Source organism: Spizellomyces punctatus, assembly GCF_000182565.1.
Source record: "Spizellomyces punctatus DAOM BR117 chromosome Unknown supercont1.4, whole genome shotgun sequence".
In the NCBI taxonomy this organism is placed as follows: domain Eukaryota; kingdom Fungi; phylum Chytridiomycota; class Chytridiomycetes; order Spizellomycetales; family Spizellomycetaceae; genus Spizellomyces; species Spizellomyces punctatus.
The window spans coordinates 64,201-83,845 of record NW_015971540.1 but is presented as its reverse complement, the minus strand read 5'-3'; the positions used below and the strand labels follow the sequence as shown (position 1 = coordinate 83,845).

The following is a 19,645-nucleotide window of genomic DNA, read 5'->3' as shown; positions in this document are numbered from 1 at the left end:
CCCTCAACTCACAGAGGATTGTAAAGATTACTGCTTCGTCCACATTGCAGAAGCATTATCCACGGCCACCAGAAGAATCCTCACTAAGTTACATGTCATCCAACACAGCTCGTCCTGTGTTCATGCGATCCACTACTCTACCAAGGACATCATCCATGAGATCGAGTGAAAAGCTATTCGAATATAAATCCTGTGAGACCGGTTTTAGTAAAACTTTTCTTACGCTATGCATCCAACCTAGCATAACAACCTCTTGCTTCGTTTCTCCTGGATTATCATCTTGAACTGTAGCCAACTTTCTGCTAACCTGCTTTTGAAGAACAATGACCCGATCTTGAAGAGGTTTGATCATACGACGCATGGTGGAATCCAGATGAGCGTGCGTCCATAATCCGGTCTGACGTCCATTACATCTTAGCTAGTCGCAAGGTCCAACACAATCCACCATGGAACCTACCTTGTTGATATCCGGCTTGTCTCTAATCAACGTGTACAAATACAGATTCAGGGTGTGCATGACCAATCCATGTTTCTCAAAGAAGGCATCGTCGTCATTCAAAATGTTGCAATGAGCGGACATAATCGCTCGATAAGGAATGGAGGTTGGATCGAGAAGCACAGACAAGAATGTTTCTGTTAGGAAAGGGCCTGCAAAGAGCGAATACCTCTAATTTTCATCGAGTAAGAGACGGTAGCACCACCCAATCCTAAAACGGAACCTCCTATACTTACCGGTTTGTGGTCCACCCGGTCGAGCGGCCGCGCGGGATCATATCTGTTCCAGCATTCGTGTACATTGTCCTTCAATATCGAGAGGGCTGCAATTTGCACGCTTACCAAAGGCGTGTCAGTTAGCATCTGAACCAGAACTGATACACGGGCTTCTTCCTCCAAGCGCCAAATGAGTTCTTTGAAAAGGGCGAAGCACTTCGCGCGTGGTTGGTGATGTGGAGTTAAAGCCATGAATGTCAAACAGGACTAAACAGCCAAAGTGTAAGTTGGGCTCACAAGCAAGTGCATCATATATGAAGTAATGCAAGTTAGTCTTTCTCACCAGAACAAGCTCCTTTAAAGTGGTCCCATTTGTTGACGCCTCAAATGAGGTCATGTTTAAGCTCTCACGTGGTACTCTCTGAATACAGACATCCAGTGCGAAGAGTGCCTTATCCGCCAATTCAGCATCTACTTGCTCTGGTCTAGTAAATGTATAAAATCAGTGTCAGGTCTTTAGCAGCTGTGAGTAGCTTTGAACGTCCAGGTACCTGCTGATCAATGTCTGTATGTCAGTCTGCAGTGCTGTCAACAGCCATTCCGAATTTAGCCTCTCCAAAAATAAGGGGGAATCCCCACACTCGGCGGCAGACTTCTCCGCAGCTTCATTTAAAGTGTACTGAACAATCGCCAAGACAATGAAAATCGAGCGTCCAACGGATGACCACTGTAGATCCACGCCGACAGCTTTGGAATTGCCTTACTAGACTGTCAGAGACCAAGAATGATAACTATGCTTCGACCCATATACATCATAAACTTACCACATTTGGCGCTTAGCAAGGTCGACAGCGTTAGCCCTATGGCGCGACCTGTAGCCTAGAAAAATGAGGAAGGCAGTCCTGTTTCGCAGCATCCGCGTGGCGAGGCCTTACCAGTAGACGATGCAGGTCTCCCCAATAAGAGACCGCTCGTCGGCTTTTGCTTTCCATTAACGCAAGAGGGAGATTTGCCACGCTTCCTCGACAAATTTCAAAAACGAAATATGCCAAGAGAAACCGCTGACGCTCCTGTTCAGTTGCATCTGCACGCTGCATTGGATAGGAGATCTTAATATGTTCAATGTCCAATTCAGGCTTTTACCGTTTTTACCTCTCGCACTTCATCAACCACTCTAGTAAGCTCTTCCAATACATCCAGATAGAATCGCAAGAGGACATCATGCATACTGGAAATTCTGCAAGTGCGTTGTCATTGAATTATGAGACGAAGATATGGCATTACTTATCACACCTTACCTTTTGTCAGTCTCCGCCGGAAAAGTTACACTGCGTAGATGATCACAGACTTCCACGGCCCGGAGTATCGTTGGCAAAGCGCTCTGCATGAAGACCGAAAGCCGGGTCGGTTTTATCCTGCCAATAGCTGCCCGGGCGGTGATGTAAGAATTGGATCCACCCTGTTGAACATCCACCAGGTACGTACCTTTAACCCACACATTTGCAAATTCCATAAAAACTGCCATCTTGTGATATAGCATACTTGAATCCTCCGCATAATCCCAACGAAGCTCGCTGACGTATTCCAAGGAGAACATCGCAAGTTCCCGAGGATGGCATTCTGCTGCAATCCCTCGAAGCAAGAGCTTTGAAATGTCACTGACTTTTTCGGCGTTGCCCTCAAGGTCAAGTTCCGGAGGGGCAATATATGGGCCCAAAAGTCTTGCCACCTCCCAACCATGTTCTACTAGGACCGGCTGAACGAGTATTGTTATTACAGGTTGCATTCCGCCGTTGGCGATCCCTCAAACTGAACCTTCATACCCTCGCGTAACCTTCCGACGTTAGTAGCAACCCACGTAGCGTCTCAAAAAACTCAAGCTGCTGGCTGGGAGTGAAGCGGCCTGGGTCAGCCAGCCAATCTTGGAGATGTTTGAAGAAGGCATCGAGTGCACGGTCATCGTCGACACACTGGACCATTAGGTGAATAAAAAGAACGCCGCCCCCAAGTCATATAATTCGACAATGGTACGTACTGCTTGAAGGGCATCGTGTAAGCCCCTAAGTACTTCCAACTCTTCCATGCTCCAAAGTCATGTTAGAGATCGCAGCATGACATGACCAAGTTGGGTTTGGATCCGAGAAACACGTGAACTCATGAAAATAAACAAAGAACAAATAGCATGCACGGGCCATATTATGCGACCACACCTAACACATAAGATGATCTAGCGTATAATACCAGAGGGTAACAAAAATATGCAGCATATCATACTATCAGAAACCCGCATGCTTCGCAAATACTGCATAGTCCAGTGTTTGCTGATGTTAGACAGATATGTCATTGTGATCATAATGAGAGTTGCATCTTTACGAGTTTTTCCTCAGTCCCCTTGAGCTCGGATCGCAAGACCGACAGAAGCGATCCATAAAGTCGCTTCGTCCTGCAAACGAACGGCGGTCCTCTCTCGCATGTTCGGGCGTGGGTAAACGTAAAGGTATCGACGGGGGTTGCAATAACTTCATAACTCGGGGACCCTCAAACGTAAGCCATTCGCCGGATCGTTTGTCTGCGGGTGTCTCAAATGCTTTGATAATTGGAAATTACTATCAGCTGATAGGCGGTGTGCCGGATCACAACACATCTGTAACAGGTATACCTTGTTGACCGCCATCCTGAGCTGAGCAGCTTTCTCCGACATAGGAGAGTAATTCTGTTATCGGGGGCAATGAGGGCAGATGAGAACGCATTTGCATCGGCGGTAATGGCGGTTCAAGCGACCGATTTAGGGTTCGGGAAGCAGCTGTCGCGAAAGCGGATCTCCGGAAGGCAGACTGCTCATCGGGTCGCCAAGAGGAGTTTGCATGTTAATCACTGGCGGACTGAACAGCGGTCGGACGGGTGCGAGACCTGGTGTTGACCCGAGATGTGTTATTATCAGTAGTGTGTCCCCATGTAGGAATGCCAGAGATGACGCCAGTACAAAACGGCGCGAATGCTGAGACAATTGACTTTCACATTGGTAGCTGTGTCGAGTGTGAAACTGCTCAGGTAAGTGCGGTTGCAAAAATATTGACCTTTGCAACCATTGTGTCAGGAGTATGTACTCGACTGGACTCCACGCGGCAGAGATGAGATTTGGTTGGGTCAAAAACTGATGGGTAGTTTCATCGCATTGGGAAGAATCGATGAGTAGTCCCCATGAGCTGTATGTACGATAAATACTTACAAAAGGAACAGACACAAGGGTCACCGAGTTCGCCGTACGCGAAGCGGCGTCCCAAATCATATCGCCTAAAATGCCTGATACAGCCAGTCGTGTACTGGTTTGAGTTGGTCGCTCGGATGGTGAATCACGAGGCAAATTAAGAAGGACCGCCAGCTGCTCAACATCGAATGCCCCTTGAACATTGGGATCACCGCCCATGACCGTCACCACCCTCTGCGTATCTTCCGGTCTCCACGCACATTGCGTCCGGCATAGGTGACGATCTAAGAATGGCAGTCGCGATGAGGGTTGCACAGAGTGCATATCGTTGAAATGTGCGAAATGGAAGAAAGCGAGAACTAGATCTGCAGAAATGCGTGTCACAGAAGCAGTTAACCATAGAAACTGTGGCAGCAGGGGGTCATCAGTAGTAGCGAACAAGAAATTCCGTAGCCTGAACCTGGACGTGCATAAGGATAGATTTATTCTAAATTTGTGAACCAACTAAAAAGCGGTACATACCGAGGGAACCTCTCCTCCTCGAAAGCTCTTCCACTTAACAGACCTGGTACATCTTCTGAGTGAACCAGGTCCAAAAGCGATTTGCCCAACAATATGCGCTCGCGACCTGATTCTGCTGCCGTCAGAGCGTTCATCATTTCAGCGCATAGGTAAACAAAGCACAAGAGGTTCCCAAGGTTGGGCGGTCGAGACAACAGAGCCCAGAAGCAGGGAAGCAGTCTGGAAGGACTCTGCATTGTAGATGCTACGCAGACCCTCCTAGTCTCGTTATATGCACTTGCAAGTAGTTCTTATTCTAATTCTTATGATACTGACGAAAAGCGGAGCCGACTGTAAAATAACAATGACCAACGACAATATTCCGGTATCACATATGGCGGGTGCAATGTGCTAACGAGTTAACAACCCTTGAAAGCAGCAGAAACCCTTTTTTCGTACGTGTACACAGCGGCTTGCTTAATGACTCTTTGTCAACTTGTCACAAACGCTTTCCATGGTGGGCGAGCCCCAAACCAAACCCTGGGGACCATGTATACGTCCGAGGAAGCCTATTCAAGCATATACCTTACGTGATGGAGACATCGGTTACCGGACTGGCTCATGCACAGAGTGTCCGGACATGCCAAACACTGAGAGATATCTCTGTAACTCACATATACACGCCATACAGTCCTTGTGGGAAGCCTTTTTGTTTTTCTTCTTTAATCAAACGCAGGCCAGCTTTTGCGAACAGTTCTTTGAGTATCGCATTAGATCTAGGAGAGATCATTACGAAGGAACGTTTTCCATACCGCGAACGTTGGCTCATGGACTTACCTAGTGACGCTGCTGTCTTCCTTGTCAACATCAACACCTTGGGAGGTCACGTTTTCCTTCACACCAATCAAGCCATTTGGCTTCAATCCCTGCTTGCATCTCTGGAAGAAGGCGATAAAATCATCTGACGACATACAGGCCATTAGGTTCATCAACTCGAGACTTGCTAGATCAAACATACCTACCGTCCGTTAGATGGCCAAGAACCCATTGAGTCCAGATCAAATCGTATCTTCCTTCCTGAACCGTTTAATTAAGATATTTGATCTATTGTAAACTTCCGAGTCCTGTTTTGTAAAAATATTACTGTACCTCTGGGGAGAACTCTTGCAATCCTTTTGGGATAAACCTGTCGACCCGTGCAGCATATTCCTTACCAAGGAATGAAGCCTCTGCCTCCTCGAGAAATTTGGGATTTTGTTCGACCTATAAAATTGAGCGGGGTATCAATATACCGACCACATGAATGATTTCGGGTTACGGCTTACCAAGTCGACACGATCAAATGCTTTCAATAAAAAGTTCTTCGATACTCGACCGATTCCCGCACCGCAATCTGGCGCTTCAATATTTAAACGATACGCGTCGATTGAGATATCTAGTAAAATACAAACCGCAAGCCAGAGTCTTGCCAATACGCGGTGGTTTAACAATCCTTCCACCTGGCCCCTTCTTTCCGTTGATAAATTCATCAATAAATCGAAGCGAACTTGTGCTATCTAGGTCGGTCAACTGCCCAAAACCCCCCAACATGCCCTCCACTGTTGGTTCAACTTGGTCCCAATATTGTGCCGCATCGCTATACCAAGTCGGTCCTCCGACCTTTATAGGAAGTTCCGTCGCCTCTGAGGATGTTGCATGGCCACCTTCCGAAGGAGTTCCTTCCTCCCTCCTATGTGTCATGGCCCAAATTTCCACCAGCGCAAATAAAAGGCTTGTGTGCCCGCCCGAATCATCCCGCTTGTCATGGCAACAGTGACTCACCATCGCCATCATGCAGCACACTGGATGTTAGCAACGTCTGGAGCATCTTTCGTTCGGCGGTCATCACCTACATTGCACCAATGTTTTCTCGTTCACTTCTTTCGGTGCGGTCGCGTGCAGCTGTTGCTAACCAGGTATGTGCTCTTTGCATTGCTTTGCCGATACTTGTAGATCTTGTATTGGTGCTGCGGACAGATAACTCCAAATATTGATAATAATTGTGTGTTCCATTCCACTTTGTTGTTCATATCAGCTTAGCCTCCGAAGTTTCGCGGCGAGCCGAAATGCCAGTACACTCGTTCTTGTCGAACACAAGAATGACGCGGTTGCCTCGTCCACACTGAATGCCATTACGGCAGCCACGAAAATTGGTGGATCTGTCACCGCTCTGGTCGCCGGCTCTGCTCCCGACGCAGTTGCTAAGTCTGTAGCTGGCCTGCAGGGGGTCAACAAGGTTCTAGTAGCTAAGCATGATGCTTACGCACATGCCCTCCCCGAAACGCTTGCACCGTTGATTGTAGCAGCCACGAAGGCCGGAAGCTTTACGCATGTCGTTGCACCACACAGTGCATTTGGAAAGAACGTTCTACCCAGAGCGGCCGCCCTTTTGGATGTGAACCAAGTATCGGATGTCATCGGGGTTGAGGGAGAGGATACATTTGTCCGACCAATCTATGCTGGTGAGGGCAGCGAATTCTCATGGTTTTGGCGCAGCCAAGTACTCCTGACACTGGGTTTGCCATTCTGTCAGGAAATGCCGTTGCAACTGTGAAGTCAAAGGAGCCCATCAAAGTCATTACTGTGCGTACCACCGCATTCCCGGCTGCGGCGAGCGGCGGTTCCGCGTCCACAGAATCTGCACCATCCGCAGACACTGCTTGTAGGTACCATGGGTCATCTGTTCCTTAGGCGGCGGTTCTAAGACATCAATCACACGTTGCAGCTCCCACAGAATGGATTAAGGAAGAGATCGCGAAAAGCGATCGACCTGAGCTCGGCAGCGCAAAAGTTGTCATCGGAGGAGGTCGTGGTATGAAAAATGGCGAGAACTTCAAACTCTTGTACGATCTTGCCGATAAATTGGGAGCTGCCGGTACGTTTGCAACACCCAAATTTTGGTACTCTGACGTTTTACATATGAATCTTGCGATTTCCGGTAGTTGGTGCCTCCCGAGCGGCGGTTGACGCTGGTTTCGTTAGCAATGACTTGCAAATCGGTCAAACCGGTAAGATCATTGCTCCCGAACTCTACATTGCCGTTGGTATCTCTGGTGCTATTCAGGTGCGTCTACTATACCTCTGGACAAATGATGAAACATCTCGTCACTGACGTTTGGCATTCTTATAGCACTTGGCTGGTATGAAGGACTCGAAGTGCATCGTTGCCATTAACAAAGATGGCGATGCACCCATCTTCCAAGTAGCAGATTACGGCCTCGTCGATGACCTGTTCAAGGTATATGATCCTATTCTGACGCTCTCGCTCATTATCCCTATCTAACGTACCTGGCGAAAATGCAGGCCATTCCGGACATTACAAGCAAGGTTGACAAGATTTAAGTGTAGATGTCGGAGTTAGCAGTGGGCCATGTAGAGTTTTATAAACTATCCATTCTTCAATCTCATGCAAGCATCATAAATTACCATTTAATAATAGTTGCTTGCCAAGGAGCCCTGGTTATAGAATTGACCGTCACCAATGGCCATGGCGTTTTTGTGCAAGATAGCGTAGAAGTGACCATTTGGTCTCATCGCCGACCACAGGCAGGTGCTAAGTATCGCCCAATATTGTAGTAATGAGTCCGTCCAGCAAGCTATACGCCAAATGCTTGTTGAGAGTGGCATTTTGCAGAAGATCAAAAAGTCTGCTCGTTCCCTGGACTGATGCTTCTGCACCCAACACACGAGTAAAGGCCGCTAAGCAGGGTAATCATCAGCGCAGAACGTGATTGACATAAGACTGACTTCCATACCAGGCCACGCTGATATCAGTTTTTCCTTAGCCTCCGCTCTCGTTGCCCCCGCATCTTCTTCTGCCTGGGGAGAAACTTTTTCAAACAATTCCTGGAAGACTGGGGCCTGCCCGCTTTCTCCTGCCGATCGAAGCCGTTTCCGAAACGCACTCAGCCATCCTATAATACTTTCATCTGAGCTGGTGTTACGCAGCATTGCAGACAGCTGACTACCATTAAGCACCGGTGTCAGTGGCGTCCATCTGGCTGTGAATGCACAATAGCATTTACCTATCGAGACTATCTCTACCCCCCAAGCTCTGTCTGATCAACATGGCAGCAGCACTTCGACGTAGCCACGGATTCTGTTCCCTGAACTCGTATATTTCCATAAGAAGAAAACAAAGGGGTTCGCCAAGTAGACTGACATGCGCAGGTATATCATTTGTTCCCTGCCCTACGTTCCTCCCTTCCTCGGTGGAATACTCCCATGATTTATCGAGCTCATCGTCCTCTGACTCATCATGGTCATAGTCGAGGTCTTTGCCGACGTCAGTCGCTGAGCGGTTTCGACCTTCCTGGCCGATTCTTTCTATGCCTTTGGTAGACTGCATAAAAGAGTCGTCCTGAAGCCGCAGGTCCCCTGTGCTCTGGGAAAAGGTTCTAATGTTTTTCGATGCGATAAGCAAGGAGGACGATGCCGTACGACTACTTGGAGCAATAAACTTTGCAAGCCTGTGTGATGTGCGTTGCAGAGTTGAGCCTTCCTCCTTGTTGCCGCCGAATGCAGCCGGTGATAATGTGTGTCGGAAACTATCGTTTGATGATGAGAGGAACGCGCGCAGTTCATCCGATCGCGCAATTTCTGGATTGTCTACTAATCGCTGTGGCGAGGACGAAGGATTAGTGTCCTCCGCAACATGCTGGTCTTTCCAATGATTCTCCAAATTACCTGCAAATATCGCTCCAGGCTTTTCATTCGAGCCTGCTTGAGTTCATGTCGTCCTTTTAGGAAACCTAAGACTTTTCCAGGCAGATCGTATTCATTGACAGCCGGAAAAACTTTGCTGAGCTTGCGGTGAAGCGCATCAAAGTCACTGCGGATTAAGGTGCATAACTAAAGGATTCTTACATCGCCTATATTCGAGTTGACCCACCTGTATCGTCGACGGACAGTCCATCCACTTTCCAAATCTCGGCTGACCTGAACGAGGTAGAACGTCACCCTTTTTCCTGGTTCCTCCATGCTCTTAGCCACAACATCGTCTACAGCTGCCTCGATTTTGACAATGCATTGTCCGGGAACAATGGCATCCTTTTGCTCTTTGCTCTCGAACTTGGCTTTGGCTTTTGTCAGATCGCCAATTTCCTGGCGCAATATTTCCCTAGTTTGGTCCAGTATAAATGCCCGCCCGCTAGCAATTTCGTTAGATGTAGAGGAAACAGACAAGGCTCGTTCCGCCAGTAGATTCAGACAGTTGAGCTGCGCCAAAACGCTGTCCAGTGACTCCTGCAGCTCCTGTACTTTTGTGGTATTGAATAGAAGTTCACCCGGAGCGTGAATGTCGGGCTCTTCGTCTGCTGGTTCTTGCTTCTCAGTTGATGCATGCGTTCCATCTGGCATAACGTCAGAGTCGGATAGAGTCATTGTCAGATCAACAGAAACATCGCTCTGAGATTCCATCTTCCCCGTATTCCCTTTGCTAGGAGACCGGCCCCTTTGGTGCTCCCCTTCAGGGGAAGGTGATCCATTCAACCTATGTGCGGCTGCCTCTAACTCTCGATCTAAGAGTAGAATAACAGTTCCTTTCTTGATATCACCACTGACATCAGCAAAATCCCAGACATGTGGACCTGATCGATAGGGCATGTGAGGGTCGAATGAATTGGACGGGATTCCATGTCCGAGATCAGTTAGTTTTGATTTTTCGACTTCACTTCGCCAGCGAAAGTAAGATTCAGAATGGACGAACTCCTTGAAGTCAAGTTCAAGAATTTTAAAAATCCCTTCTTGCGCAATCAGAACACAACGGTGATCTCCACTGTCCACATCCGATGTGCTGTCGGTTGCGATAAACTCTCTAATCGCTCCGGTCACTATGTCGTTTCCAAGGTCCACTAGCGGTGCATCACCTCCAGAAGGCGCTAAGAAAGTGTTATAGATCTTTGTTGCTTCCTTACGCAGCCTCTCATTGACGCCAACGATTTCGCCCTCATTACCCGTTCCATTATTGCATAGCCTTCCAACAAGTTTCCTGGAATTTATTCAAGTTAATGGAAGCACTGGGCGTCCACACCCATATTATCTCACCTGTACCCTTCAGCGGCTAACCAAAATCTGACTTTGGCGATCCCACCTTCGTGTTGCTTTTCGAGGTAATCAATGAAGTACCATAACCCACACAGTCCGGCATTTGCCTCGTCAAGCTCCATATATTCATCGAGTAACATCCGTAACGTCAGTGCCGCCACGTCGCCAGTGCCCGTCGATGAAGCGATAGCAGGATCGGACTTCTTTCTCGAACTATCCTGAGAAGACATCAGAAACTTGCAAAATATTTGTCAGATATCAGAAACAAGGTCCATTACCGAAGCGCGCGCCCCATGCATTCCAGTCAATATTGCGATCCGTTTATCGAGCTTCTCGCGCAGGATTTTAAGAGCTTTTATATACCGTCTAAGGCTTTCGGATGATTCCGTTGAATTCTTGCCCGCTTCCACCATTCTCCGGATTTCAGCAGTTATCTGAAAACGAACAGCTTGGGCGTCAATCGTGGATCTTGCTTTCTTGGCATATGGACCCAAAGCTTCCAGGTAACGCCACTTTTGAGAAAGCGAGAAGCGGTTGCTTCGTTTACTGATCGCAGGTTGCATGAAAGCGGGCGGGAAATCAGAGAAATGGCTTTCCAAGGTAGAGCGACAGCTTTTGATTGCTTTATGAGCCAGTAATGAACGCCTTGCCTGCATCGGAATATGAGGAAATCCGTTACGGCCTGACCTGTTACTTGACAGCTGCGATGAAAGGCTTACCTTCTGATAAATCTGGCGGTTGATCCATTCAGGATGACATACCAGGTCGAGAGCAGGCTGCAGAACTCTGCATACAACCCACTCTCGCAATAAAATTTTCATGAGGCGAGACGGAGTCCGAAAAGCCCCCTTGGATTCCGACTTGGCCCAATTTGTCCCCTTCGGTCTTCCCAATGACTGCATGGAATCCACCTCCTCCCATAGCTTCTGTACAAGGGACCGAAGCCATGCCATTTCCTCTTTTGGGCCCTTGCTTGCCGCTGGATGAAGTTCACCCGACGCTTTCAATCGCTCGACAATAAGTGAATTGAGTTCTTCAGTATGATGCCGAAGGGAGGAATTTCCTCCTATGTCCTGCTGTGCACCATCGTCCCACCCATCCTGCTCAATGAACTCGTCCAAATGTCTTTGATGACTGTCATCTCCTAAAACTGGTGGGCTTTTCAGGGATGTACTCAATCTTTTAGACGAGCGGGCAACGGCATGTTCCCTCAGGACGTCCCGCCTGGCTTTTTTGTATTGCCTGATGTGTTCATGGACAATCGACAAAGTCTGTGCATATATCCGGCTATCAATGTGCAGCTGACGCTGATTTTGATACCAAGCTGCGAATGTGGAGGAGAGACGTTGGACGTTTGGATCAATGACAGTTTCCACTATGCTTTGCTCAATGGATTGAGATATACTCAGTTCGTGAGAATGGTCGCTAGCAGCCGACTCCTCTTGCCCCGTTGCACTATCTCTCTCTGTCCGTTGAAGGTTAAACGCCCTCCCCTGTAAGTTTTTTGAAGATGGTCGTCTCTCAAATATGCTGGACAAAGGTTTTGTAAATTGGGCTCGAATTGTTTCGCGTAAGGTGAGAGCTATGCTATCCTCGAAAGTCCTTGGAAGCTGATTTCCTGGGTCAACCGTCAACCCAGCTTCCCAAGAGGCCTGACCCCTCAATTCCTCCTCTCCATTACCCGTTCTTAAAGTGTGGTGTGTATACGAAAGTCTTGTACCAGCTTCCGGAGGAACGAACGGTATTTTACAGGGTTGCTGCGGTGGTTGGGCTGCCCCAAATAACAAGTAGCCGACTCCAAACGCAGCTACAGAAAGGAGACCTATAAATGCTAGGAATGGCAGGACCTGGGGAAGGTGAGGATACAAGAGCAGGCCGAGGGCTAGGAACTGTAGCCCATCCAAACCCATCGCTCTGTCGGAAAGACAGCGGTAAGGCTAATGCTCCCAGTCTTTGACGCCCAGCCATTTCACGTGATCGCCAGCCAAGTTTGTTGAACTAGTCGATATACCCAATCTAATAAGATTATGATCATGTAGGCCATGACGAATAGCAAGAATATCTGATAGTAGGGAAACTACCACTCGTCATGTCTTTAAAAAGTTATTTAATTGTATGAGTTTTGTCAACAGTAACAAACGTGGCTGGAAGAAGCAAACGTAAGCCCTTGGACTGTCTGACGCGTCGCGTTCTCGCGTTCTTCATAGCAATGGGGTTACTTTGGCTATTTCGTTGACAGTCTGGCATCCTTGTATGCTGTCGACGGAGCACTGCAGTTGCCATTCGCCATGCATTCAAAGTCGTTATCCGTCATGATACCTCATCGTGTATTCCAACTTCGGACGTGGTTTGTCGCAGTCATTCTTTTTGAACTGTGCATCGACCTTGGTGAGTCTTCCATGTTTGGATCAATATTCCTATGGAAAGTTCTTTTCATACGGCCAATCACGTAGCGCGAGCAGGAGATGTTGCATTTTCCATTGGACATATCCCTTCACCAATAGTCAACTCAACGGCCGGAACCTCTGGAATCGCTAACCTGCGTATTCAATTTGACTATACGTACGTGCCAGCCTTGAACGGTTCATTACCGACCATCTCTGCATCGTGGAAGTGCGTATGCGATGGCCTCGGGTCGGGTCCGTTGAAAGCGTTGCCCACTGAACAGGTATGTCGCTGGGAGTTGCTGGCTAAGCTTGGCAAATAATAAATCGCCGAAATTTCACCCTGCAGATGGCAGCATCCTCAAAACAATCATTGAGCGGAAGTACTAGAAGTGGATCTCTGTCCATTCCGTTCGGTGGCGCATCCACACTTCCACCCCGGCACCCAGGTGGAACTGACCCCACTATTACCTGCAAGATCGATTTGAGGTGGACAGAACTCGTGAATGGTGTCCCAGGTGCCAGTAACGCGGAATCTCCACCCTTCATTGTCTGCGTCAATGATGTGATATGTCCTCAAGAAGGGCGTCTCCGTCAGAGACCAATCCCACTGAACCCGACGAATGTGAGTAAGCAACAAATGGTTGCAACAGCAACGGAGACGGGCGTTTTTCCAACGTCCACGCTTTCCCCCGCGACACCGACGAATATTGCACTAGCATTTCCATCTTCAGGTTGGAGGTCATCACAGTTAGACAAAATGATTATACTCAGGATGGTGGCAACATCTGTTTCGATTGTTTCACTGTGTTCTTGGTTGAGTATGTAATTGGACATTAATGCGCTTTATATTTTATGTAGTCCGCCACGGCCAGGCGCCCAGTCACGTTATTGTAATATTGTACAACATCTACTTTATATGATTACCAGTTGTCAGTTTGCCCTACATGCTATGAGGACGTAAATGGTTACTTTACATACGACACGAGGATGAATATAATGAGTAGCAAACCTCTTGCTACCTCCTAGCCTACAACCCGTTTATGGTCGCCCACGCTTCAATGGTGTCAGGTACCACATGGAATTTAGACAAGCTGTTGTGCCCCCCATGCTTCACCTCTAGGTACCAAACGTTTCCAATATCTTTCGGGCCACGGACAACGGCATCGGCGTCCTTATTAGGGCGAAGAGTCCACAGCCACGCCTCCCGACCAGGCAACGTTCGAATGTCGTATCCTTCATATTCCAAATGACTACCCTCTTCATGGTCAGGTGCCAGGGCGGTTACCGCGTCTTCTGGTGGCTCGACAGCCTCGGTTCCTATCCGCGCCGAAACGGCCTGCAAAAAGAGATTCCTGGCTTGCCATGGCAGTATTTCGTAATCACGGCTCCCATGCACAAGAAGCACTGGCCATCCGTGGGTATCACGAATATTGCGCGAGGACTCCCACCGCTCGACTACGAAACTCTTAGCTTTGGTTGCGAGAGATGGGTGATGCTTGAAGGGCCACAGCAGCGGTACCATGGGATATCTAGTTCAGTAACTATTAACTCTTGCCTCATGTAGTGGTCGCGTCTGAAGCAGACATACCCAAGCGCCGCATCCGGGATTGATGCATATCCAGCAAGTAGCAAAAGTCCTCCTCCTCCGTGAATACCACGCGAGACAGTTATGTTGTGAGCCAAGTACGTGGCAATACCCGTCCCCAAGCTGTGGCCAACGACAACGATTTTCGATGGGCTCACGCCTTGTGCCACGATCCAATCGAACGATGCGACAGCATCAATCTGAATGCCATATTCCGAGGCAAAATATCCATCGGAGTCTCCAAATCCACGACAGTCCACGGCGATGATATGCGTGTTGTCCCCCAGGTCTTGGATAATCTGAAGCGGAAGGCATCAGATATCCTATTGCAAAAGTCATATTGGTATTGATCGTTACCTTATAGAAATCAGTCCGATGGCCAGTTGCTCGATTGCCTGCATTTCCGTGAAAATACAGGAACACTCGTCCGGCAGATTGGAGTGCCTTGGTAAATCTGACATCACGGTCTTCTACGGACTCTTTACCGACTGGTGATGCGCCACCTTTAGTAAGCGATAGAACGGAAGGTGCTGATGTGCGAGGGAGAATGTGCCATGCTCCTAAAGCGATAGTAGACCCAGGCTTAGAAAGTCAAGTCTATTCAACTCTATTCACTGACGTCTCTTTTAACCATACCCAAAGTGACATTGTCAGGTGTCGAGAACTTGATGCTTCGCACAGTACCAGCTACGAAAGAAACTTAACACTCGCGCTGTATACTAGTTCCGGAGCCTCAGCACATACCTCGAAAACCAAACTCTTGGGCGTCCCCTGACCAATTAACCGACGGATATCGGATCCAATTCAAGTATATGAGATGGGGTTGGAACACCTCCGGGTATGAAACCAGCGCCAGTAGGAGAACCAAGTAAGATGTTACAATAATTGTTCCCCATCGCAGTAAGCGAGCCCCAATGGAACCAGTCTTCCTCTCCGCCTTTTTTCGTTGGGCCATTTCCTGATTGTTGGGTCCAGAGTTTGACAACGGCAGAAACGAGGAAAAGCTGGTGCTGGTAGATTAAGTCGCAATTAACCCAAACTGGGATAAATGAGTATTACGCTTGTAATACATCTGCACTGGTTGTGTTTTCCCGACTTCTTGCTTTACAGTTCATTCGTCCCATCTGTCGCTGTACGGCACGTCGCAGCGTTGACCATGCACTTCATAAACCTTCCACTTATGCCGCCAGTGAGGGGGCTTTGCCATCATCTCGTCGCATTTCGTCCCACTGTGTTATGTTCGTCCGCTCGTCGCCAACACAGCTCGACGTCCTCAGCAGCCGCCAATGCTTTGCCTTTGGAAGGGGTGAGAGTATTGGACTTGACTCGAGTGTTGGCTGGACCGTATTGTAGTAAGTCCGGAGCGGCTGCAAGTAGCTTACTGGGATCTCTTACTGACATCCGGGTTTTGCAGCCATGATTCTTGGGGACTATGGGTATAGGATTTCAATTGCCGTCCTAGGAATATGGAAAATACTCAAATTACTGTTAAACAAAGGGCTGAGATTATCAAAGTCGAGAATCCCAAGTCTGGAGGTAGGCATATCGACCTTATTACGACAGGAGCTCTCACTTAATGACTGTTTATTGATGATAACAGATGATACGCGAGCGTGGGTCCGTACATCTGGCCTCCTTCTGCTGTAAGACATTAACATTCATACTGCTATCAGGGCCCACCCTTTGCCCCGAACAAAGATTCGAACGATAATCAACCTGGGGAAAGCGCCTACTTTCTGGGGGTCAACCGAAATAAAAAATCTATCACAGTAAACTTCAAGAAACCTGAGGGACTGGACATATTGAAGAGGCTGGCAGCCAAATCTGATGTGATGGTGGAGAATTTCGTGCCCGGTAAACTCGATGAAATCGGTCTGGGATATGAGGACCTGCGAAAGGTCAATCCCAGATTGATATACGCCTCCATAACTGGATATGGACCTGATGGCCCATATGCAAAGGCTCCTGGATACGATGTCATCACAGAGTACGTGTCAGCGAGGCAGCAGGGTTGGATGGATGTTGACTATGCTGTTGTCACGCAGAGCGGAAGCTGGACTCATGTACATCACTGGCGAGCCCGATGGTCCGCCGGTGAAGGTAGGAGTTGCCATTACCGATATGACGACGGGACTGTACACACATGGTGCCGTTTTAGCCGCACTTCTCGCACGTGCACGCACCGGGCTCGGACAGAAATTGGATATCTCGCTGCTTGTAAGCGGACCCAAATTGAGAGTGTTTCCATTTGTATTGGAAGACTCATGAAATGTTATAGGAATGTCAAGTAGCGTCGCTCGCGAATATTGCACATAGCTATTTGATTGGAGGCCAAGAGGTGAGATATCTGGGTTTACAACAAACTTGACACTATGATGAATAATGTTGAATGATCTTTGGCTCGTAGGCTAAACGATGGGGGACACAGCACGCCGCCATTGTGCCTTACCAGGTGTGTGCTGTTGTTGCGCAGGCACGCGGCAGTATTAACACCGCAATCTGCAGGCATTCCCAACAAAGGACAGTTTCATTGTTGTCGGTGCTGGTAATGATGGACAATTCCGTAAACTATGCACCAAGATAGAGCGATTGGACCTTGTAGAAAATGAAAAGTTCAAAACGAACGCTGCGCGTGTTGAGAATCGGAAGGAGTTGGTATGTCCCACGTACACAAGGTTGTCCAGCTGCAAGTCCTTCCTGTTTGTCAGTTAAAATATTTCCCCGTCCGATGTTCAGATCGATCTCCTCAGCGATATCTTTCGCCAGCATCCGACGTCACATTGGTTGAGGGAATTCAAATCCCTTGGCTTCCCTTTCGCGCCAGTCAATAACATCCAACAAACCTTTGAACATCCGCAAGTTATACATAGAGAAATGATCCAAGAAGTTGATCATCCGCGCGCTGGTCGGATCAAGCTTACTGGTATTCCTGTCAAGTATTCTCATACGAAACCCAGCATCAGGCTTCCACCGCCTATTTTGGGACAACATACATTTGAAGTTCTGTCGAATATGCTAGAGTATACGGAGGAGGAAATTGATGGTTTTGTTGAAAGAGGAATAATCTAAGTGGATTAGATCGTCTGGTCAGGGGACTCGTCGACCTCCGACGCGAATCCGGCTTGGTTATGTAAGCAAACTTTGGAGCTTGTCCCATTCTCCCTTGTCGCAGGTGTTGGGGCCTCTTTAATTGCGCTAATTGGACGGGCAGGATTACCTTTACGTTCTGGGGGAATACAAGACAGGTGTGGATGACGGCATCCTAGATGGACGCGATCTTTTCTAAAAATAAAGGATAGAACAATGTATGGATATACAGATAGTTAGGGGCGACCCAAACATCAGAGAAAGGATATAATGCCTTCTATGAAGCCTTTTTGAAAAGTCGTCAACGACCCTCAAGGTTCAGTTAGTCAAGGCGGCGGCTGAAAATACCACTGTGTGTGCCAGTTTGAGAATTGGTACGGTGGACCTTCGTAACACAGCGCTGGATAGTGTGGTATCTGTATCTGTTCACTTGTAGCTGGTCTTCCTATGTCCGTTCCTAGTCATCGTCACTTGATGGAGAGAGAGTTTGGTACTAGAGCTGGTACGTGCCGGTAACCGACGTGGCAAAGTCTGTGGGCCAGTTTACACAATGGACCATCCACAGACAATGTCATACCCTTGCATGACAGGAAACATCCGTTGCATCCATTCTCATCGTATGCACTCTTCACACAGCCCATCAACCCGCAGGTGTTATTGAGGCCGAAGACGATGACAGTTCGCCATCCCTTGTTTCATCTGTGATCCCACGTCACAATAATATGCCTGGCCGCTACCCCTACCAAACACTCACTGCTGCCACCCCATCTCACCCATACCCAGCGTTCTATCCAGCGCACACCAGCTACAGCGGATATGTTTACGTAGCGACGGCGGGGATGAGTCCTGGTCAAGTTCCGGCTCCAACCAGCTCATCCTCTGGTCCTCCGGTGTCCGCATCAAGCGCACGGCATCATGTTCAACACCAGTCGCGGGTCGGACAGCAACAGTCATCTCAAAACTATACCACTACAACCTCCCGGTCTCAATCAACTTCTTCTAGCAACATGTTTCATATTCCGGCGTCTCGTATGGCTTTGCGCCGAGGGAACTTTACGTCTTCTATGGGTGCCAATGACGGCATGACCAACACCAGTACGACCACACGAGGAACGTGGTCACGACAATCTTCCGAGGGATCTTTGAATGATAATATACGACCTCAATTTAGAAGCAAAGTTGTTTGCGAATTAACTTGCAGGCATTGTACGGCAGTTGTGTGCAGACGAGGAATGAAGGCTATTTTGTTAGCTGATATGAATGTGAGATTTACGCGAATGGTTTATTCTTTGGCATCAGTGATGGATGCTCATTGAATTTTCTGGACTTGTGGTTAAGATTGAGTTATTTTCGACGGATGTACCACCTAATGGTGAGTGTGCGCTGTGGGATGACGATCTGGAGCGATATGCGGTAGAATTCACATTCTCTTCAATTCTTAGGTGTTCAATTAGTGAATGATGACTATCAGACGCGAAACTGTTTCTGTCGTATTCGAGATGTGGCATGTTTGGGCTGGTATGTTGCGATCTGATGAGATTCAGTTTCGACGACAAACCTTGATTATCCTGCATAGTGGAAACGTTATCGGATACCATGTCACGCAGCCTTGCGAACCCTGCATGGAAGCTTGCAACAACGGGCATTTCTGGATGTTTCACATATCTGAGGTCGCCTACGCTGATCGGTTGGATTCTGCAGGTATTTGTCGCTTGAATCAAGAATGCCTTATAAAGTGTTGGTTAGTGCGGGGCTCACAACCTTATCCGATCATAGGAACACGGGCTCTTCTTTGGGCCCACCTCCCACGAGCGGACAAGGACATGGAGTTTGCCGACATTTATGATAAAATGTGCCGTTAGATATCTTTATTTGATGGTAGTTGTAGGCAGTGTCACGCTCAGTAGGATAGACTCGGTAGTTTATCGACACTCTGGTTTTGTGCTTTCTTTGGGAAGCAGCATAGACGCCCGCTCTTGTTAGGTAAAACGAAGATATTTGGTACAGTTTCGCAAAAGGTGCTTTTTACTTGAGGAGAACGGCTGCCTGGACAGTACAGGTCGCGATGGCAATCTACGTAAT

General features: G+C 48.1%; 8 protein-coding genes across 8 annotated transcripts; 4 read left to right on the top strand and 4 right to left on the bottom strand.

The window, feature by feature from the left end:
- Nucleotides 1–88: 88 nt before the first annotated feature.
- On the bottom strand, nucleotides 89–2,794 carry SPPG_02459 (uncharacterized protein; the record flags this gene model as incomplete). The annotated part of the gene is made up of 13 exons (XM_016750746.1): nucleotides 89–190; nucleotides 251–397; nucleotides 458–667; nucleotides 733–978; nucleotides 1,055–1,196; nucleotides 1,263–1,470; nucleotides 1,536–1,590; nucleotides 1,647–1,802; nucleotides 1,864–1,948; nucleotides 2,010–2,136; nucleotides 2,197–2,467; nucleotides 2,535–2,681; nucleotides 2,747–2,794. The coding sequence occupies 13 exons, from the start codon at nucleotides 2,792–2,794 to the stop codon at nucleotides 89–91; spliced, it is 1,944 nt and encodes a 647-aa protein (XP_016609990.1).
- Nucleotides 2,795–4,366: 1,572 nt separating this feature from the next.
- On the bottom strand, nucleotides 4,367–6,173 carry SPPG_09025 (N-terminal protein methyltransferase). Its single transcript, XM_016757178.1, has 7 exons — nucleotides 5,872–6,173; nucleotides 5,746–5,813; nucleotides 5,570–5,683; nucleotides 5,443–5,497; nucleotides 5,258–5,381; nucleotides 5,095–5,196; nucleotides 4,367–5,005 (listed from the first exon to the last, which is right to left on the bottom strand). Exons 1-7 carry the CDS (start codon nucleotides 6,158–6,160, stop codon nucleotides 4,990–4,992), a joined length of 768 nt encoding a protein of 255 aa, XP_016609989.1. The 5' UTR covers nucleotides 6,161–6,173; the 3' UTR covers nucleotides 4,367–4,989.
- Nucleotides 6,174–6,276: 103 nt separating this feature from the next.
- Nucleotides 6,277–7,965, top strand: SPPG_02456 (uncharacterized protein). Its single transcript, XM_016750745.1, has 7 exons — nucleotides 6,277–6,375; nucleotides 6,495–6,921; nucleotides 6,993–7,121; nucleotides 7,185–7,334; nucleotides 7,402–7,523; nucleotides 7,590–7,697; nucleotides 7,763–7,965. Exons 1-7 carry the CDS (start codon nucleotides 6,322–6,324, stop codon nucleotides 7,799–7,801), a joined length of 1,029 nt encoding a protein of 342 aa, XP_016609988.1. The 5' UTR covers nucleotides 6,277–6,321; the 3' UTR covers nucleotides 7,802–7,965.
- On the bottom strand, nucleotides 7,703–12,452 carry SPPG_02455 (uncharacterized protein). The gene is made up of 8 exons (XM_016750744.1): nucleotides 11,224–12,452; nucleotides 10,783–11,154; nucleotides 10,505–10,722; nucleotides 9,351–10,448; nucleotides 9,146–9,290; nucleotides 8,485–9,077; nucleotides 8,215–8,423; nucleotides 7,703–8,158 (listed from the first exon to the last, which is right to left on the bottom strand). Exons 1-8 carry the CDS (start codon nucleotides 12,412–12,414, stop codon nucleotides 8,013–8,015), a joined length of 3,972 nt encoding a protein of 1,323 aa, XP_016609987.1. The 5' UTR covers nucleotides 12,415–12,452; the 3' UTR covers nucleotides 7,703–8,012.
- A 263-nt stretch (nucleotides 12,453–12,715) lies between these two features.
- SPPG_02454 (uncharacterized protein) lies at nucleotides 12,716–13,918 on the top strand. Its single transcript, XM_016750743.1, has 3 exons — nucleotides 12,716–12,892; nucleotides 12,958–13,172; nucleotides 13,238–13,918. Exons 1-3 carry the CDS (start codon nucleotides 12,793–12,795, stop codon nucleotides 13,715–13,717), a joined length of 795 nt encoding a protein of 264 aa, XP_016609986.1. The 5' UTR covers nucleotides 12,716–12,792; the 3' UTR covers nucleotides 13,718–13,918.
- Nucleotides 13,700–15,453, bottom strand: SPPG_02453 (uncharacterized protein). The gene is made up of 5 exons (XM_016750742.1): nucleotides 15,221–15,453; nucleotides 15,113–15,163; nucleotides 14,834–15,036; nucleotides 14,480–14,775; nucleotides 13,700–14,420 (listed from the first exon to the last, which is right to left on the bottom strand). The coding sequence occupies exons 1-5, from the start codon at nucleotides 15,429–15,431 to the stop codon at nucleotides 13,919–13,921; spliced, it is 1,263 nt and encodes a 420-aa protein (XP_016609985.1). The 5' UTR covers nucleotides 15,432–15,453; the 3' UTR covers nucleotides 13,700–13,918.
- On the top strand, nucleotides 15,298–17,848 carry SPPG_02452 (uncharacterized protein). The gene is made up of 11 exons (XM_016750741.1): nucleotides 15,298–15,314; nucleotides 15,378–15,828; nucleotides 15,891–15,912; nucleotides 15,975–16,012; nucleotides 16,077–16,093; nucleotides 16,150–16,463; nucleotides 16,522–16,693; nucleotides 16,755–16,814; nucleotides 16,884–16,928; nucleotides 16,982–17,131; nucleotides 17,213–17,848. Exons 2-11 carry the CDS (start codon nucleotides 15,525–15,527, stop codon nucleotides 17,543–17,545), a joined length of 1,455 nt encoding a protein of 484 aa, XP_016609984.1. The 5' UTR covers nucleotides 15,298–15,314; nucleotides 15,378–15,524; the 3' UTR covers nucleotides 17,546–17,848.
- Nucleotides 17,849–17,863: 15 nt separating this feature from the next.
- Nucleotides 17,864–19,579, top strand: SPPG_02451 (uncharacterized protein). Its single transcript, XM_016750740.1, has 6 exons — nucleotides 17,864–18,065; nucleotides 18,200–18,825; nucleotides 18,902–18,935; nucleotides 19,006–19,081; nucleotides 19,140–19,264; nucleotides 19,340–19,579. Exons 1-6 carry the CDS (start codon nucleotides 18,011–18,013, stop codon nucleotides 19,423–19,425), a joined length of 1,002 nt encoding a protein of 333 aa, XP_016609983.1. The 5' UTR covers nucleotides 17,864–18,010; the 3' UTR covers nucleotides 19,426–19,579.
- Nucleotides 19,580–19,645: the final 66 nt, after the last annotated feature.